The sequence below is a fragment of the Desmodus rotundus genome, chromosome 9, assembly GCF_022682495.2.
Source record: "Desmodus rotundus isolate HL8 chromosome 9, HLdesRot8A.1, whole genome shotgun sequence".
NCBI lineage: Eukaryota > Metazoa > Chordata > Mammalia > Chiroptera > Phyllostomidae > Desmodus > Desmodus rotundus.
The window spans coordinates 20077567-20097873 of NC_071395.1; the positions used below are offsets into that span (position 1 = coordinate 20077567).

At 48.5% G+C, this 20307-nt stretch overlaps 1 protein-coding gene across 6 annotated transcripts in view; it reads left to right on the top strand.

The window, feature by feature from the left end:
• FHDC1 (FH2 domain containing 1) overlaps positions 1–18227 on the top strand; it is a 37127-nt gene extending 18900 nt beyond the window's left edge. For all 6 annotated transcript variants that reach the window (XM_053910839.2, XM_053910837.2, XM_053910840.2 and 3 more), the window contains exons 5-12: positions 1994–2079; positions 2166–2266; positions 4223–4293; positions 4394–4501; positions 6286–6356; positions 8567–8684; positions 12092–12256; positions 14036–18227. In XM_053910839.2, the coding sequence (XP_053766814.1) occupies positions 1994–2079; positions 2166–2266; positions 4223–4293; positions 4394–4501; positions 6286–6356; positions 8567–8684; positions 12092–12256; positions 14036–16078 (2763 nt within the window). In that variant the 3' untranslated portion in view covers positions 16079–18227. The remainder of the gene's footprint in view (positions 1–1993; positions 2080–2165; positions 2267–4222; positions 4294–4393; positions 4502–6285; positions 6357–8566; positions 8685–12091; positions 12257–14035) is intronic.
• The last annotated feature ends 2080 nt before the right edge of the window (positions 18228–20307 follow it).

Consider the following 20307-nt stretch of genomic DNA (forward strand, 5'->3'; position numbering starts at 1 on the left):
CTAATTACAGGGTTGCTTCACCTCTGGTTTTGACCTCCCTAGCACTGTGAAGTTACAGTAATCCCACTTAATGAACATAAATCCCATTCTGAAATGCAATTAAGAACTGTATACATGGCATTTAAATCAAATACTATCTTTTCATCACCATTCTCTTGAAATCTAAACATTTTTAGCTCTTTCCATAAGTGAAGGAGATTAATCCTTGTTCAGTTACAGTTTAGCACATGTCTCAGTGAAATATCTACCAAGAGTACTTGGCATGACCTGTTCGAATGCTTTGGACAGAAAACTGCTGTTACTTCCAGCAGTGTTGCTCATGCTACGTATGTGGTCTTAGAAAAGGTACGGCCTCACTCTGCCCCTGTCCATATATAGTGAATTGTGAGGCTTGTTCAGGAGGGATCAGAATCCATCCTGTAGCTTTCTTAGTTCGGAAACCAGGCTCTGATTTGGGCTTCGCTAAAAACCAGAGGTTCCATCTGCCTTTAGTAAGACTCAAGATGGCAAAAATCACTTTGGGGTCCCAAAGGCAGGGGGAATGATGCAGTTCCAGCGATGGCTGTTTTCTGGCCATCGGAAGAAGACCACACGGTCTTAAGGCCCAGATCAAAACCAGGTTGTGCGAGTGTGCCGTTTGCTTCCTGCCTTCAAGAATTGGTGCAGCTACTTCAGTTTGTGGATCTTTGGGTCTCTGCAAATACTTCCCACCTCTGTGGTTTTGAACGTAATTTCCTATTTTTCAAGAGGCTTAAAAATCATGTTATTTTTATGGGCAGCCAACATAGTCCAGGGGGTGGAACAGAGAAAGCTTTATGGAGAATAATAGAAGGTGGGAAGCTGCAAAGGTAGGCTGTCTACCTTACTAGTTGTCTTAGGCCCTACTTAGCATAAATTGTTTTTGTTGGAAGCCTCAGTGGACGGAAGTGCTTTGGCCATCAGGTTGGTCCAGTTTTCTACCTGTGTGGGGAAGGCATGACTCGCTCTCTGATGTGGAAGAGAACTTTCTCTTTGCCTCCATCCCCACCTGCTTAGCTGTTTAGCTACACTCCTGTCTCAGAACTCTAGGTTCTTTCCTATACTTGAAGGAATATTTGCATGTTTAATAACTTCTAGTTTAATTTTTTACAAGAATAATGCATGTTCATTGTAGACACTTTAGAAAATAAAAGTAAGCAGCAGAAGGAAATAATTACCACTGGAATCCTATCCCTAGCGTAGGCGGGCTGTTTAATCTTTCTCCTGTGTATCCGTGCAAGGAGGCGACACTTTAAAAATAAAATGACAGGAATGGGATCCTATCGTATTTACTCTGGTATTACCTGATTTCTTTCATAGGGGGATCCCTTAACATTGATCTTTCTGTTAAGCCATGTCCCTTTTTATCTCTCTGCCGGAGAAGCAGAGAGTACTCACCTCAGCGTACAATGGTCCCTTCCTATAAAGTTAATATATGTGAAGGGGACTTGACCACAGAAAGATCTGCATTAGATTTTACCCAGTTAAGCATTTTATATCCCAAATACTAAAAAATACTAAGAATTTTTTTTTTCACTTACGACTTAAGGGCCGTATTATGATGACCACTCAGTCTCTCTTTTCTTCTCCCAAGCAGTGATCTCCCTTCCAGGTTACAACGTACAGAAAACTGTCGTCCTTAGAACAGCCCTTTCTCAGCCTCCCTTTAGCAGCCCGTGCGGAGGATCCCAGCTCTCTGGTTGGAGTGGGATTGTTCACACCCACGCAAGTGACGCCGCTCTTCTCTGTCTAATATGTTTTGTTTCTTTTGGTGTTTCTGCTTTTAAAAACCAAACTAGTAGATGTGATGATTTCCTTTCCTGTCTTTCTTAGGTCCCCACTTTTACTCGTTTGAATTCAGCACTGCACTCCTATTTGCTTACAGGAATTCTAAGATGAAATGTAAAATCATGGTACATTGTAATCGTAAGTTTTTTTTTTTTCTCTACCCCCCTTTTCCCCTTTGTCTTTTTAGATACAGAAATTAGAAACATTTAGTGGCGATGTGTCCAAGCTGTCACTGGCGGACTCCTTTCTGCACTGCTTAATTCAGGTGCCAAAGTAAGGACCACGGGTCATTGTTCTTTACAGACTGAGGTTTTTCAACCAGTGACATCAGATTTTATCGTTTGATTTTTACTTTTCAGCTATTCACTTCGGATTGAAACCATGGTGCTAAAAAAAGAGTTTTTACCTTCTTGTTCTTCTCTGTACAAAGATATAACAGTTCTAAGAACTGCGATAAAAGGTAGGTAAATTCATGATGCTTCATGTAAATGGTTTTTTGTTCATTTGGGTAGCAGTTTATTTTTAAAAACTATTCCATTGAAAGTAGAAATGCAAAGTCCCATCTCTGATGCACCCTAAAAAGGGAAATGAGACCTTACTAAGGATGGCATTTAAGGTTTATCTACATTTACTCCCCCCCAATTAGTTAATTAATTGACTAATTCATCGATCAATTAATTAGCATATTATCCTCCCGTAAGAGAAGGTTTCTTTCATCTCAAGCTTTGGAATAAACCTTGCTGTGTGAGCTCACTCTTGTTCCTCTCAAAGGTTAGCTTCATGTATGTGTGTGTGTGTGTGTGTCTCTCCTCTGTTGGTGTTTGGGACCCTGCTTTTCCAGCAGACCCCCATTCCTCCTGACTTCTCCCGGGCAGCCAGTGTGACTGTTGTCAGGGTTCCTAGTGCCCCCAATCCCACCCACCTCCCCTCCAGACTCTTAACAACTGGCAGGCTCACTACATGTGGGAAGGGTGAGGTGGCCATTTCCATTTCTTTGAACAGCTTGCTAAATGTTTCGGCTTACCCAGCTTGGGTAGGCCCCTCAGAGTTGCCCTAATGTCTCAGCCCATGGGGGTGGGAGCTGGGCTTTCTGCTGCCTGTGACCCTGGGCATGCAGCCCCAGCCCAGGTGCGGTTGCCTCCTCGTCTTCTCTGGGGCAGCCCCTGGCCCTTCCTGACCCTCACATTCCCAGCATTCAGCAGCGCCACCCTCATTTCCTCTCAGCCATTTTCTGGATTTCTAGTTATTGTGCAGAACTGTCCGCTCCTATTTGGGTTTCCCATTTAGTTGCTCCAACCTGTGTTGAGATCAAGTTTTTTCTCTTCAGCCTATTATAGTTTTCTTCATTTTAGAAGGGAGACAAAGAATGTAGACTTTTTCTTCTTTCAGTCTAGAGGTCCTTTAAAATTTCTTTCTAGACCCAGGCTTTTGCAGCAACTTCAGAGGGGTTGTTCCTCTTGTCCCAACGGAGACGGAAAAACATGTTTTCATACCGAGCGGGGCAAACGTGTGTGCACGGCTCAGACGTGTCTTATCTGGCTCCCCTTCAGAAACTGGCCTCCCTAGATAACACAGTGCAGGCAGCGATCCAAATGTAGTTTTTTGAAAGTAATACCAGACTTCAGGGAGAATGTTAACTTAAAATATAATAGGTGGCATTTTGCATATTATCTCTGTATACTGCATTTTAATCATCAAACTTTTTGAGCCTTCCAGATACATTAACAATTTTTGATAATTAATTGTGCATTTAACAATTACTTGTGTAGGTGTGTATACAAAAGATTCTGTAGTTAAAGAGGTAATTTACCAATATATTACAATGATAAATTTCTTTTTAAGTCTTTAAGCCAATCCAAATGAAATGCATAGTTTTAAATAAAATAGGAAGATTCTCTGGGTGCCTGGCCCCTAAGGGTTGGTGCTTTGCAACTTATTACATGTCATACCAGCCTGTTTATTTTTTATCTCCTCGTAGCTTATCGACTAAGCAAAATGTTGCTCACTATTAGTTTTCATAGTCCCTACATGTAGTCAAAGGCTAGTGAATATAAAGGAAACGAAGAAGTAACTGCCGAGAGAAAACTTACTCCCATAATACAGTGCACTGCTTTTTGTGAGGCTTTTTAATTTTCCACTATTTGAATAATTTTACAATTGAAGTATTTTGTGATATTTAAGTGTTGCACAAATTTGGTTCCCAGTTAAACACTAGGGTGTGGATTGCAGTACAAATGCTGCATTTAGAGACACCATAGGTGTGCTGCTTTATTTGAATTTCTCAGGCTTTGAATGCAGTTGAGGGTCAGAGCTTGCTTCAGACACCCTTGAACTTGGATGTAGTAGCTGGTCGCTGTCTTTTCTGCATTGAAGCTGCAGGCTTCTCTAAGGTCCTGTGGTGTGTTCTTTTTGACAGAGCTAATGTCTTGTGAGGAGCTACATTCGATACTACACTTGGTGCTACAGGCGGGAAATATCATGAATGCAGTAAGTAAAACTAAAAAGAATTAAAATGTTGTGTTTCCAACGTTATTGGTCAGTCTAAAGATATATGTGTGTTTTTTTTCTTCTGATTTGTCCTTTTTAGGGAGGATATGCTGGCAACGCAGTAGGATTTAAACTGTCTTCTTTGCTCAAGTTGGCAGACACAAAAGCCAACAAACCTGGGATGAACCTTCTACACTTCGTTGCACAGGTACGGGGGTGATTAACACGGAGAGAGAATGCGTGCAAACCCCCACGCAGGCCGTGCAGTTTTTCCGAGGCCTAAGGTGGCGTCAGAATTAGGAAAGGGCATGGTGGGCTCCAAGAAGGTTCTTGTGCAGAAGCACTGTGTGCAAATTCGGGAGCTGAGCTGCGCCTAGAGCTAGAGGACTGGAGGGGAGTGGAGTGGTCGGGGAGTGAGGGAGAGGGTTGATGAAGACAGATGATGAAGGGTTCCGATCCTCAAGCTAGGGAATTTGGATTTCATGCTTTAGCAGTGTGGAGCCCACCAGAGTGTGTGTGTAGCATAGTGTGAGTAGGTTTTTTGTTTTTGTTTTTATGAAAACAAGGCCATGTGGAGGGTGCGCTGGACTGGAGAGAGAAGTAGAAATCTGGGGTCCTCTTGGTGGCAGTTGGCACTAATTCATTGATGAGAGCTGAGAATCAGATAATGGCCACAGGGATGGAAAGTAGAGGCCTGGGTGTCGAAACATTTCTGATGTTGAATTGACTAGATATTTGACCAGTTATATGTAACGAGGGAGTGAGTCAGGGCCATTAAAAAGATCACTTCCCCTTTCTGCCTTTTGTGAAGCATGGGTTAGCCTGCCTTGCAGCGAGCCCAGGGTTTGGACTCATGAGCCCTGTCCATCCCTTCCATTTTTGACTGGGTCTGTGTGATGCCGAAGGAGCCAGTTACAGAGTGAAAAATCAGCCAAGGACAATTATCTCTTTGTTGTGAAATTATCTCAAGTAACAAATTGTTCTGGTTTGTTTTCCCTTCATTGGACCGCTGTGTTGTTTTGACAGAAAATACAAAGACTGTAGCTTCAGCCTGGGGAGGAAGCTATGTCATGTGCGGGTTTCAACTGGGAGCTTCACAACAGGGCAGAACTGAGAGATTTCGACTTGTCATTTATTAGCTGTAATTCCTCACCCAAGTTATTTAAACCTCAGATCCCGAATCTCTTCATCTAGTGATGGGGGAGTGATACTGCAAAACCCGGTAACTGAGAGGGTTAACAGATAATCCCATCAAGTGCTTAGCTTAATGTTCAGCATATATTACATTCCCCATAAATAATACATTCAATTATTACTGGAGTCTTCAGAAGATGGAGGCCATGTTGACCTCAGGATTAATTTGAAAGTTAATCTTCAGGACATTAAAATCAGAAAATATGTTCCTCCTCCCACGTGCCTTGCAGGGAGTCTTCTGGCAGCTCTGTTAGATTTCTGCATCCAGGTGTGCTCTGTGTGACTTGGTCCCTGCCCATGTGGGGATGTTTCCAGGGTTGCTAATTGGTCCCTTTATACCTGCCTTCCTCATGCCCTGTGAACAGGTAGAGAATCCAGAATCTCCCTGGCTTGCGCACCTTCTCATTAAACTCAGCTTGCAAACTGGTTTAACAACTGCAGGTATCTCAGTCGTTTAAAGGCACGCTCGTAGGTATGGGTGGTATTTAAGCAGGATGTATTGGATTCTCTGGGAAACAATGGGTGCTGCTCAGCCACCACCTCCTTCCACTGAGTTTTCAGGCATGTTCATTGTATTTCATGTCAGAATCACTTGCTCTTGGAAGTTAAATGTATCTCGAGACATGGCATTCTGGTAAATCTTACTAAGAACATCAGAGTTCCTAGTTCAGGGAGCTGCTTTGAAAGTATCAAGCATAAAAATGGGAACGTTGATTTTAAGGTTCCTTTAAGCCCTGAGAAAATTACTTCCTTCCAGTTCTATCTGTATAATGAGGGAAAATTCTGGTTTTGTTCCAGGAAGCCCAAAAGAATGATGATGGTCTTCTTCACTTTTCCGAAAAATTACATCATGTTCAGGAGGCTGCTAGGTAAGCTGGGAAGACTGAAAGTGACTTGTGACGATTTAAGGGTTTTCCTTTTTAACCACCTTCTTATGAAAACCGATGACTATTGTATAGCATCTGGATTCACGTGTGAACCTTAAAAAGTTTGTCTTGTTGAACTTTCAGACCTTACTTTCATTTAGTTACAGAGGTGTGTGTGTACACCTTTGGGATTTGGGAGTATTGAAAAATTAATCCTTATTTTAACCTAAAAAAGACCTATTACCAATGAATATCATCAGTGTAAAAAAACATGGATTAAGACCTTCAGATCCCTCCACACCCAAGACAGAGCTCAAACAACACAGCCTGTTACCTCGGGAGCCGGTGCATCATCAGTCACACCTGCAGGACCATCCCTCCGTGTTTGTTTCCGTGTAGAATCTAACATGGTCCATTTATTTTCTATCACATTAGAAGTTGGAACTGCGCCAAGGGCTGTGAAAGGATTTTGTTTTAAATTAGTCACTCAGCTTTACAGAGAAAGTATCCACCAAGCAGAACGCTCTACTTACAACACTTCGATTTGCTTTGATCCTACTAAAGATGTGTATTTTAATATAGTATAATCTGTGTGTGCGTGCCCTCTCGAGTTCTGTGTTTTTAAACTTGCCACGCACATCCCCGCATCAAAGCGGTAAATGTGCAAAAAAGTAGCTTTTTAGGGGAGAACAAAGTTCTGATCTGTATTGTTTGTTGATTTCCATGGCGTAAACACTGCTACCGTGGCTGATCTCCAGCTGCCGATGTGGCGTTAACTGAAGCGGAGTTGGGAAGAGATGCCTATACTCGAGGTCACCTCTAGTGATCTGGCTTCCGCACACCATCCGCCTAGTTCATGGGCTTGTGTGCAATAGAGTTTATTGCATATACTTAATTATTCGAGTGGCCGTGTCCAGTTAGGACACGAACCACATGCGTAAGCACGTGAATCATCACTTTTTGGGCCAAGCCCTGTCGTTGGCCGTGTCTCAGTGTAGTGGCAATGAGCACAAGTCACAGGTCTTTCCCAGAGTGAGGTTATCAGTGCAAAGCTGTGAACAGTTCATAGTTCATGTTTACCCATCACCAGATTATCCCCCCGAAGAATGAGCACCGTTCATAAAAGTTTTGGTGTTGAATTACTACAAGAAATTTTGTGGGAATATTTTTTTCCTCTGATTAGTACAGAAATGTTACTAAAAAACAGAAATAGAGAAATAACCATTACATGTTTGAACTGACAGTTCCGGACAGAGTTAGATGGGGAAGTTTAGTGAGCTGTTTATTGTCTTAGAAAAAATCCTGTTCGGTAATGTGGAAGGTGAAGTACCAACAGCTCGTAGATGGGTGTCAGTGCCCATCAATGGTGGAAGATTTACTGCATGAAGAAAAGTTAGAATTGGCCATGGCAGCCTGAAAGCATGCTAATATATGAAATTGCTGATTGACTTCCCCCTGGATTTTGGGGGCTCATCTCTTTTCTTCACTGGGTGACAAAAACATCATTTATGCTCTACTGATGTGGATTTGGTATATATAACAGAAGCCTTTGCAGAATTGTTAGTTTTCTTGTGAATACAGTGCCTACTCTGGCTGTCAGCGGCAAGCGACATGAGGGCAGCTCAGTGTCTCCGTTTACCCTTAACGGCAGGACTATCAACAGCATGGGCTCCCTTGCTTTTCCAGAGTGAGTGCTTTTGTGTTTGTGTTTAGTGGCCACGGGAAAGCGGATCTGAGTCCCGCGGTTTTTAGTTCGTATGCTCATTGCTTACAGGCGTTCAGACAAGTCCCATGGTTTGGGTTGCCAGCGAGGACACGGTTACCTGCAGCCTGTTCTCTGGCCGGTGTGTGCCTTTCAGAAGGCATCTCCTCTTAAAAAACAGCCCAGGAGGAAACTGAGTACAGGGATAGGTCAGTGCAATTGCAGTGGCTCCTTCCCCTTGTGTTTGGTTTTGCTTTTACCACCCCCCCCCCAGTTTCTTTAATGTCTATAGAACACAGTGGGACCCTTGTAACCGCTTTTGCATTCAAACTGATATGTGATGGTCAGTTTGTGTTTTGATTTTGTTTTTACATTCGATATTACTCTGTGTTAGTGTCAGGTGTATCTCCCCTTCTCTTTTTAAGGTTGACCACGGTTAGACTTGTTTGATGTACCCACGTGACACAGGCTTCCCTGTTGCCTACTGCCACTGTCCCCTTTCTCCTTCCAGATTATCCCTGGATAACACGGAGGCGGAACTGCACTCGCTCTTCGTCAGGACAAGATCTCTGAAGGAAAACATCCGGCGGGATGAGGACCTCTGCCAGCAGATGCAAGATTTCCTTCAGGTCTGTGGGTGACTCAAGGCCCCCCATTTCATCTTGCAGCAGCTCCTCCGAGGCTGGTTAGATTTGCATGGGTGTGTTTGGGGAAGCAGCAGGTCCCATTCATATTTCTCCCACCAGTCCGTAAAGGGAACTTCATGTTTCAGTGCCCATTCTCTGCTGGGTTGTTTTTGCGGAAAAGCTACTGAATGTGGTCTCGACTTACTGAGGTATTTGTTAGGGAGCGGGCCTGTTTGTCACTGTTCGATTTTCACGATCGTGTAGCGCTGCAGTGGACTGGTATCAGTTTAAGGTGCCTACTTAACCCTGGCGTCGCGAGTCGTGGTTCTGAATTGAGGTTTAGGGGTTCCTGTCTCCCCATCGATTTTGTGGACAACAGAACGAAGTTCCACAGAAATCGTAAAGACGCCTGAGAACCTGGGCTGTTGTTGCCTCGCTTGTGTTTATTGAAGACACAAGCTGCGTTTTGGCACGTTTTATAATGAGAGCAGAACACGATCGCCGTGCCTATCACCGCCCGAAAGGCATCAGCCCAGCAGGGTGTGGCAGGAACTGCCCCGAATAACAACAGAAAAGCGCAGAGTGGACGTGTTTGTGACAGCTCCCTGTGACTCACTAATCACATAGGCTGACATACTTCTTTTATCTTCCTCATTAAAAAAAAGAAGTGGCACCTTTTTATGCTTTCCGTCCTCGGGGAGATGGTATGCCACCTTAAATGTCAGTGCTCGGAGGTGAGCTCGGTGGAACAGTGTGGCCGGGCTGCCCTTGGCCCCAGCAAGGAGCACCGTGCTCCTGAGGCGGTTCCAACCACAGCCTATACTCGTTTACTCGTAATTAAGCTACAACTATTATGAGCTTCAGCTTCCATCACTAAACACTGGATCTTGTTTGGCTCTGTTGGGATTTTATTTTTATTATTAAACATGTGTTCTGTGTTTTCTTTTACATATAACCAGTCTCTGAATTTCCCTTTAAAAGGCACAGATTTTTCTAAAAGTGCAAAAACACCAGCACACAGACACCTAACGGTAGGTGGGAAAATGCTGAGCGGTGAGCACGTTCACACAAATGAAGCAAATCCCGAACGTCAGGGATTCCGGATGCCTCGCTCCCCCGTTCTCACATTAAATATTAGTGTTGTGTGCTAAGCAGCCGAGCAGAAAGGTTTACGATGAAAAGTAGCTCTCAGTTGCACCCCTAGGCTGCTCTTCAAAGGCAACTTCGTTTTAACTCTCAACACTTCTTTCTGGTAGTCATTTTTATCTCTGTAAATAAAAACGTCCACCCAGCTATTTAGTTTTCTTTTTTAAGTTCTATTTCTTTAAATAGGGGAGATAGAATTAAAAAAATTTTTTTTTAATCCTCATCCAAGGATATGTTTTCATTGATTTTAGCAAGAGAGCAAGGAGGGCAAGAAAAAGAGAGAGAGGGAGAGGGAGAGAGAGACATCCATGTGAGAGAGAAATGTCAATCACTCAGATCCCTTACGTGCCCCAACTGGGATCAAAGTCACAACTGAGCCACCTGGCCAGGGTGAGATAGGATTTTTTAAAGTAGATTAGGCTCGGGCCAGGAAGGACTCTGAATGCCAGTCTGAAAACTTTGTACTTTGCGCCCTAAGCTGTGGGGAACTGCTAAAGGTTTTTGAGCAGAAAAACGACAGATCTCTTTCAGTCTTTCGACTGTGTGGGCGAGAAATACCAAGGAAACTGCTTTGGAACTTTGGTCCATGGCAGACAACTTAGAGATGGAAAGCTGAATTTGCTACCTCCCCTGCTAACCTGTTGCTGTTCATGTTTTGCCAGTGTTCCTGGCCCTAACTGTGAATTATTCAAACAAAGAACTTCCGATGAATAGCTCTGAGCATGGTGCCTTGTCAGACCCATACTCAGGGTATTTCACCCTCCCAAGTCCTGAGGGTGACTGCGGTGCGTTGAAGTCATTCCTTCCCCTTGTCCCCTCAGTCCCCTTGGACTGGAACAGTGAGACACATGAGGTGGAGTAAACGCCTGTGTACCTTCTTGTCGAGAGTCCTATTTTTCTGCATTTGAGCTGTTCTTGGCTGGAATCCATCTTTCCTTCTGTGGAAGAATGACAGGCAGAGATCTAGCCTTTCATTAATACCCTTCTCTCCATAAAGAAAAACAAAACGTGAATGCACACACTGCCTTGGGCTACTGACTCAGAAGGTTACTTTCTCTGGTATTTGGTTTCCTGAATAGTTTTGGTTCCTGCAACCTCTTGAATACGTTTAAGTGTAAGAAGAGGGCTTTTAAGGGAGAGAGCAGGAGGTGATGCGTCTTCTCGGCGCTCTCTTCAGGGTCTGTAGCTCTCCACACATGTCAAGCAGCGATTTGACTCCTTGAGGGAGGGCAGCCTGTAACTTCTCCATTTCCTAGGCCTGTCCCCCCACTCAACAGGCAGCTTCTCAAATGTAAGCCTTCTTTAAAACATGATACGCATGGTTTCATAAAGCGATACACTCCGTACCTTCCTCCGTCGTATAAGCGCAGTGAGCAGCATGAGGCTTCAGCGGGGTGCCCGTATTCAGTGCCGTGGGGCTGTGGCTCCTCGAACCACGCTGCTTCCTTGTTTCAGCTCAGCATCAGCCGTCCCTGAAGCGCCAGCAGGGAAGTGTGTTCATGCCCCTTGGCCCCGGTAGGTCCCACCCTGAGACGGTTGGCGTGCACTGGAGGAAAGCAGGCTGCTTTCACTTCTTTGTTGAGGCAGTACCTGAACCTGTAGGGGCCTTGGAGGCTTCGTCCTAGAAGAATCAGGAGACAACGAAGAAGTAAAGAGGATGGATTTGCATAGGGCACTAATTCCTAACCACGGGTGCCTCTCAGAATTTCCTGGGGAGCTTTAATAAGATGTTAATGCTGGGTCCATCTCAGAGCTACTAAAAGGCATGAACTATAGACAGAGCACCCCCCGCTGACTTAGATAAGCAGCTGGATAAGAAGCCCTGGTTGGGGCCTTTGGGTATGAGGGCTTCAGTCCTGCTCATTTGGGATTAAATCTAACCTCCCTGTCAACCGAACAACTCATCAATAGAGCCAAGTGCCTTCTGGGACCCTAAAGTTAGCTCTTGGCCAGAATAGGACTCAATTTCACCTATGTTACTTTTCAGTGACATTAAAGGTGAAATATTTTGTGAGTGGCGTTCTACAGGTTAAGGCCCTGCGGCCCCTCCTGTTGCTCCCAGGCCCTACACAGGCGTTCACCTTGCTTCCCTGGAGGTTTTGTTTGGTTTGAACTATTTTATTTTCCTTTTGGTTCTGAGTGCACCGGACTTGCAATAAACCTTCCCCTTTCGGAGACCTGAAACAGCCCAGGAGCACGCCTTCCTGGGCACCAGCCCGTCCGCTGACTGCTCACCTCCACATGTGCCTGTTTGTTCTCCGCAGTTTGCTCTGGAAAAGCTGACAGAACTGGAACGCTGCAAACGAGAGCTCCAGGAGGAGGCCCACACCCTTATAGATTTTTTCTGCGAAGACAAAGAAACCATGAAACTGGATGAATGCCTTCAGATATTTCGAGACTTTTGTATCAAATTCAGCAAAGCGGTAAAGGTACGGCAGGTGGCATCTCTGTGTTTTCTGAGTTGTTGGATTTTTAATTTCTTTTTTTCTTCCAGACCCAGCCCTCTGCCCCTAGCAGAAAGATGGTGGAGCATTTCTGGGGTTTCGGGCAAGTCAGGCTCAGGCAGGGTCGCCAGGCTCTGGGCTGGGACTGGGGGGATGGCTCTGCCATCCCTGCCCTCCGCGACTCTGAGGACCCAACCCTCATTTCTGTGCCCTAAAAGCATGTTGTTAGGTTTATTTATGATGGCAGTCACAATATTAAAAAGTCTCTGTGAAGCTCCTAAAGGTCTTTCTCGCCTCCTCCCCGGGAGAAAATCCCTCTTCCAGGAGACCTTTGCTGCAGTGGGAGGACCAGAAGGCCCCCTCTCACTGGTGGGAGCACCGTAGCCATCACCAGGGCTTGCCACCATTGGAGCGCCCTTGATGGTCTGAGTACGACCGTCGGTTCCGATAATCTCTGAGTTCATTGCAGAAGCCAGAAAACTCTCTGGGTTGCTTGGCTTTGCAAATAAGACTTTCATTTCAATTAAAAACAAAACAACTCCCCTCCCTTCATTTCTGGTGCTGAAGAGGAGCCTCCTACTTGGGCATCATGTCTGCCTCTGTATTTCAGGAGCAGATTTGTCCATAGCCAGATTTCTTTGAGGGACTGGTCAAGTTTCTCTCCGCCCCTAAGTGAGTAGGCCAGAGTCCCTTGATTTCTCGATTCTTCCTTCCTCTGTGCAGCTAAGAGACAGAGGTTCAGCCTGTGGCCACGTTTACTCTCCCTTGTCCAAGCAGTGAGCTCAGAAGGGGAAGGCGGTGGTGGGTGGGACATGCCAAATTGGCTCCCGTCAGAATTCTATAGGCTCTTGAGGCCACCTGTGTGATGCTCTCAGCCCAGCTGCCCTGAGAGCCAAGGGCTGCCCCACCCCCCCAAACAGGCAGCCAGCCAGAGCCAGGGCCTCACAGAAACTTGGACAGGAATGTCCACCATTTGAAGATACTGATTTTCAAGTAAAAGGTGCTACCAATAACAGATTTGGGTTGGGAGATCCTACCAATTTCCAGGATACAAATTTATTTAAAGTACATAGCCAGGCGGTAACGTGTGCTTTGTTGAGTGCACTTGTTTTGGTTCCGTGTTATTGGTGGAGGGCTGGCTGCTTGGAACAGGGTGGAAGGTAAAAGGATTTGCAAGGCAAATCCTCTTCTCCAATTGTGGGAAGGGCATGGGGCAGGAGGGACAGAGCCACCCTGGCCTTTCTGGTGTTTTTTTGGTTGTTGTTTTTTACCAGGGAGCAGTCAGAACAGACATTTGAAAGGCCTCTCTCAATATCTTGGGTGTACATTTACACATCTGCATCCTTGTTAGGTAGAAGGCGCCACACAGGAGCACGTGTGTGTGTGCGTGTGTGTATTGCCGTAGCCTTGCAAGAACCAAATCAGGTTTCCTCGGAGTTGAGGTCACAGCCCACACTGAGGGGACAGTGCCTTGACTGCAAAGCTGGGAGTTGGGCCCAGGGGTCCGACGTCACCCTTAGACAGACTTTTGGGTGCAGGTGTAGTGGGCTCCTCTGGTCATCCCCACATAGCTCCGGGAGGACCTAGCCTCCCCCCACGCACTTGTATAAGCACACTTGTTCTCTCTCAGTGACACCCATGACCCAGCCCCCTCCTCCACACACGTGTGTGTCTCACTGAGGTCTCGGGGTAGGTGGCTCTGCAGTCGCACATGGGTCCCATGTGTCTGATGCATCTTCGGGCTTTTCTCCACCCCTCGTTCAGGACAACCACAACCGGCAGGTGCAGGAGCTGAGGCAGCTGCGGCGGCTGAAGGAGCAGGAGCAGAAGCGGCGTTCCTGGGCGGCTGGGGAGCTCGTGGGATTCGGCCGGAGCAGTAGTGAGAATGATGTGGAGCTGCTGTTCAAGAAGGATGCAGAGGATCTGCCCTCTTTCCTGCACCGTAGGCCTGTCAGCCCCTCCTACCGGCCCCCGAACACCCGCCGCTCCCGCCTGTCCCTGGGCACCACCGCTGACCGGGAGCTGCTGACCTTCCTGGAGAGCTCCATGGGCAGCCCCGAGGACCCCAACAAGTTCAATAGCTTGCCCTGGAACAGCCCCCGGCAGGCTCGGCCCACGGTGGCCTGGATGGAGTCTAGGGAGCCAAGGGATCAGGACTCAAAACGCACACACGGGCCTCTGGCCTCAGAGGGCCAGGCGGGAGCCCCTGACCCACCCTCAGCCTCGTGTGGCCAGCTCCTCGTCCCCCAGATGGAGGAGCCTGCTCCAGTTTTGCTTCGACCTCGGCGCAGCAGACTCAGCATGCCCCAAAAGAGGAACAGCGAGCCTGTGGGCCTGACGTCTCTCTTGTCCCCTCCACTCTCGTCACTGACTCTGGGAATTGAGGAGCACGAGCTGGTGACTGGGCTGGCCCAGTTTGAGGTCCAGATTCCCAAGGACCCAGAGGAGACACCCCAGCAGAACCTGTCCGACTTCAGCCCAGTGTTGCTGGTGTCTTCAGAGGATAGGGCCCTGCAGCCCCTCAGCACCGCTGGTGACAGCAGCCTGACGCCTGTGGGTACGGGGGCCCAGGGTGGTCTCAGTCCAGCCCTGGAGGGTGACGGGCCTGCCCCTGATGAGCCCAACATCAAACCTGAGAACAAGGACCCCGGGCCTCTGTCCTGCATCTCTGATGCCACCGATTGCTCGCTGACCTTGGACTGCTCGGAGGAAACCGACTCCAGGCCCGGTGGCGGGGAGGCGGGGGAAAGGGGCGAGGAGGATGGCTCTGTGTCCTCTGCAGTAGGGGAGACCAGTGGTAGCCAGGTGTCCTCTAACCCTGTCTCCAGCCCCCCTGAGGATGCCCCTGCTCTCACCTCTGCAAAGAGCGGGCCTGGTGGCAAGGGTGGTCTTTCCAGGGACAGACCCTCTAAAGGGAAGGATGGGGTGTCACTAAAGAGAAACTCCCTGAAAGAAACGTCCCAGGGAGCCCCCAACCAGGGGACGGCCCCACGAGGCCAGGGGGCCGTGCCCAAGCCTGTGCGGACCCTGACGTCCTCGGAGAGTGAGAGCATGCGCAAAGTTGTGCCCATTTCCAGGGCTAGCAGGGGCTCTTCGGGCTGGAAGCAGCCCCCTCGGGAGCCACCCGGCAGTTGCAGCACAGACGCACCGTGGTCCCGCCGGAACTCTGTAAAGGGCACCTCTGACACGTCACCCAGGAGGTCCTCGAAGGGGCCTGGGGAGGTGACCGAGGAGCAGAAGCCACCGCGAGCGAGGCTCGGCTCCGCCAGCACCCGGCCCGGGAAGGAGCCTGCCCTGCAGCCCAGGGGCTCCCTCAAGAAGCCCAGTGCCAAGCCCCTCCGGAACGTCCCCCGACAGAAATCCGAGGAAAATAAGATCTGCCGCTCCAGCTCCCCGGGCCCCCAGAGCCCAGAGGAAGAGCCCAAGCCCCCTCCACCCACCCCCAGCGCCCCCCGCGGCGCACCCCATGTGCCGAGCTTTGCCCGAAACACAGTGGCCTCCTCATCTCGGTGCATGAAAACAGATCCTCTTCCTGTGAACAAGGCCCCTGGCCTCACTCGGGCAGTCTCCCACCGGCAGCTGAGGGTGAAGAGCGGCTCTGATGACGCAGGCTCCAAGGAGAGTGGCACCTTGCGGCGGGCCAGCAGCACCCGGGCCTCCAGAAAGTGTCCGGAGTCTCCTGAGGGTCCCAGTGCCAACACAGAGCCCTCTCTGAAGGGCAGAGGGACTGCGGAGAGGGCCTCCTTCAGAAAGAAAGACTCCGGTCGGACCACACTGGGGAAAATCCTCAATCCCCTGTGGAAGTGACGAGTGCCTGTCCCCTCTCCTCCTGGGGTTACCATGAGGACTGACTGCTGTGAAAGGCCAGCTCCCAATGCCTGTCCCACAGCATGCAAATCACTGGTGCCACCTGCTAACGCTCCTGTCGTGGACGGCACCACCCGTCCCGTGGACTGATGCCTGCTGTCAGGTCCCCGGTCGCCCCTGTCTCGGCGACACCTTCCACACACATGCCCGAGGACGGTGCAAGCCAACCCTCTCCCCCGGACAAAAGCCCCGTGAAAGACTGGAGCGTGTAAGATGACGCTCCAGTATGTAGTGAGCAAAAAAGGAATTTTGGCCAGTTTTTATAGATCAAAGGCTTATTTTTTCATATAAAAATTCAGTGTTTTAGTTGGTTCCTTTTGCAGAGTGAATGCTCCCTTGGGGGGAAGAAGGCAGAAGAGAGACCGCTTTGTATGAAGATATTTTTACCTTCCTATGTTCCCCGGCCTCAGGGTTCCACCTGCCCACCCACCGTCCATTGCTGGCAACTGGACTTCTCCACGAGCCCTTGGTGTTCTGGGGCTGGCACCGTGTCCTGGAAGACTCTGCCTTGCTCACCTCTCCCTGCGTGACTTTGGGTGAGGGTCTGCATGTGAGCAGGAGGAAAAGTGAGACCTACGGGCAGAAATTGGTGCTCCTGTGAGTTCAGGGGGGCCCCATGGACAGTAGGATGTGCACTTGGGGGCCCACATGGCTGCAGGGCCAGCCTCCCTGCAGGCAGGTGGCAGCCCCTGGGAGAATGCTGGATCTTTCAGAATTTAGAAGGCGATGGGGGCCGTCAGCTGATCACACCTTTCCCATTCCTTGTTTTCCTATTCATGTATTATCTGTTGTACCACTGATGAAAGCTGCTATGACTTGTGTTCGCTGTAGTTACAGGTGAGAACGAATCTGTCTGTCTCCCAGTCCTCTTCACCTGCTCCCAGCCGTTCCTTCCTTTCTGCTGTGACCTGGATTCTGGAGTCAGTCTGTCTGATCAGCGATACTTTTAAATGTTGACTCGGTTCTTTGGTACAGTGGTTTTGAAATCTTGAGAGAAACCAAATCAAGTTTTTAAAAACACTAAAAAAGTGAAATTACTTTTAGACGAATGTATATCATCAGGAAAAATGAGGCTTTGGAAAAAAGGCCTCGTTCAAAAGAAAGGGGAACACGTACTTTTTCTACCCAGGGCCCATTTCACTACGTCTGAGACTAGTAGGGAAATGGGGGAATGATTGAAGCTTTTTTGGTTCCACTCTTGGTCACTTGTTAGTGTAAACCGTGTTTCAGATCCAATGGTGGTAGATGGATTTAGGCAAACAAGATGTATTACAGTTTCTTTCTTGTACGATGTTGCCTTCCAACCAAATTAATTGGAAATTCAACTTGGATGAGTCAGCTAAATTGAAACGGTGAACTTTATGGTTGAAGAATAAGGCACCTGACCACACAACCTCTTGTAAAAATAGCCCCAAGTAGGTGTTTCCAGGCCCCGCAGAGATGGGTAATGGGAACCCTGAGCTGTGTTTCACCACGCAGACAACTACATTCAAAACATAGGGCCCGTGGGTGGATGGGAAATGGATGAAAGAGATAAAAAGTTCATGGATCTGTGGATAATGACGGAGTCAGGACTCCTAGGTGAGATCCTAAGGACCAGGGTTCGAGTCCCTGTTCCACCGCTGATGCTATGTAACTTGGGCAGGCTACTCCCTCTCCGTAAGCCAGTTTCTCAGTCTGCGGAGGTGGGGGCATGGCCTCCAGACGGGTCTCCAGGGGTCCTGGCTCCAACAGTCCAAGTTGTCGTAAAGCGGCCCCTGGCACCTGTACAGCAGGGCCCTCGCTAAAGGCCTGGACAGAGGAAAGCACCTCCAGAACAAGTTGTTGCTTTGAAATCGAATAACCTGGGAAGTGGTGTTTTATTTTACTTAGCCCTGTGGACAACTTCTGTATTTGCATCTGTGCGAGCAGGTGGTCATTCTATTACCTTTTATCGGTAGTAAGCTTGGAAAAATAATTTAAGTATATAATGGAGAAATGTAAATAAGTTTCTATATAAAATTGTTTAAGATGAACTGAATGTATTTAAAGGTCCATTTATATGTTCTTTTACGTAACACGTAGTTGAATAAAGCTCCTGTTTATGGGACTGTGTTTTTTCCTCGACTTTTGTGGGTGACATCCTGGCAGGAGAGGAAGAAAGATGGGGGGTAGGAGAGGGTTGGCCTACAACAGTCTTGTTCTCAAAAGGTTCAGGAGGCAAAATTAGGCCGTTGGTGTGTCTTGGTAGCACAGAACCTGCACTTAACCGAGGGCCTTGCGCCAGGCCTGTGGGAACACAGGCAGGCAGGCATCTGACGTGCAGGCCCTCCGGAATGTTCAGCACCTCGTACAGAGTCACATGATGCCGCGTTTGGGGCCGAGCTTTGTGTAATCTCCGCGGGGCCGGCAAGTCTGGATCTGCCGCCGTGTGTCCTCCTGTGATTTGGCTCAGGACACTGTTGAGAAATCACAGCGCACCTCAGAGCTGCCTGAGGAATGAGCAGAGGAGGAGGAAGGTGGGGTTTTGTTTCAAATGCAGGCTTGATGCTTCTTTGAAAAGAAAGGTGGGGTTGTGAGTAAGACCCACCTCATACCTTGGGGTTTCATACCAGGTTTTAGTCCTGGCTACTCTCCTGCTTTATCTGGGAGTGGATTAGACTAAGAGGAATTAGCCCTGGGTCGGGCACCAGTGGGCCTGAGTGCAGATGACGCCCTTGTGAGCCGCTGCTCGCCTCGTGACACTGAGAGCCTGGGTTTGCCCGCCCGCTAAGACCTGTGTTCACAGCGGGTCTCGAGTAGGTCTCTTCACCTCTTACGTAATGGCTTTCACAAGGACCCTGTTTGCCAGTCCTCCACCCGAAGATACGTGTTGGGTTTCAAGGGCCCAGTGTCCTATTGTGCATTCCAGATTCTGAATGTTTGTGTGTTACGGTGAGAGGCCCTGGAATAGTATCGGTAGAATCCTTAATTCAACATCCTGAGGTGTACAGGTCACCAACTCCTGCCTCTGTGGGTGTGGAATCCCTCCAACCTCCCATCTGGCAATGATGCCATTTTGCAATTTCAGAATTTTCTATGGAAACAAACTTTATTCTTAACTCTTCATGATCCCCTTGCTTCATGTTTCAGTCCTGCCAAAAAGATTTTTGTTTGGTACGTATCCCCAAACACATTTGGCATGAGATATGATATGAGTAAGGGGCATTGCGTCTGGTCTCTAAGAACTTCCTTACACTGTGCCCTGAGCACAAACAAGCTGGGAGACGGTGAGGTGACGGTGGGGTGACGGTGCCTAGCAGGGGCTGAGTCTGTGGCCGGGTTCAATGCCCAGAGCAACCTCTCAGAGCGGCTCTTCGTCTGCAAACACCTTCCAGTAAAATGCCCCAGGGCTCACAGGTCCACCTGAGTGAAGACAAAAGCAATACCCTGCAGCTGAAGATAGGGCTTTTCTGTCTTCCGGGCCAAAGCTCTGCAAGCAGGCAGTTGGCTTCCTGGTTTGTAGGGAGGGAAATCGGACCCCACCAGGAGATAGGTCAGGGCCCCAAGCAGCCCTGCAGTCTCCTCATTTGTGGGCCGTGGGCTGGGGGCCCACCTGGAGTCCCACCACCCGGAACCTGGCACATCCGCCCATCAGCCCGTGGGATGAAGATAGCTGAGCCTTTCAATGAGGACTCTGCTTGAGGCATGCTCATGCCGGACCTTTGGAATCAGGGCCTGGGCTTTGCCCCAGCCTCCTCAGAGACATTCAAGGGCTGAGCCGTACAAGCAGTCCCCAACTCAACAGGCAGATGGTGTTCCCTGAGTTTGCTGGCAATGAGATTTGAGAAGTTCAGAATACACATTCCCAGAGCAACGATGTCGCGCATCAGAGGTAGGTTTCCAGAACAGCCTGCTGGGAACCTATTCACCCATCCACCGGCAGACTGCGGCGCCCACGTTTCCCCACGTGTAGCAGTGTTTCTAGAGGAAAATGCCAGGGCACCAAGAGCATGCCTCCCCTGCTTTGGGACATCAGGTAGAGGCTATGGCAGAGCCACCTGAACACCAGTAATGTTCGCTGTCCACTGCTGGGTATACAAACTCCTGGCCACGCTTCAGGTCGGACACGGGGCTCCCATCTGCTTGGCCAAGTCCAGTGGCCATTTCTTGTTAGAAACGACCTGTTGTCTGTTCCCTCTAATAGAGAG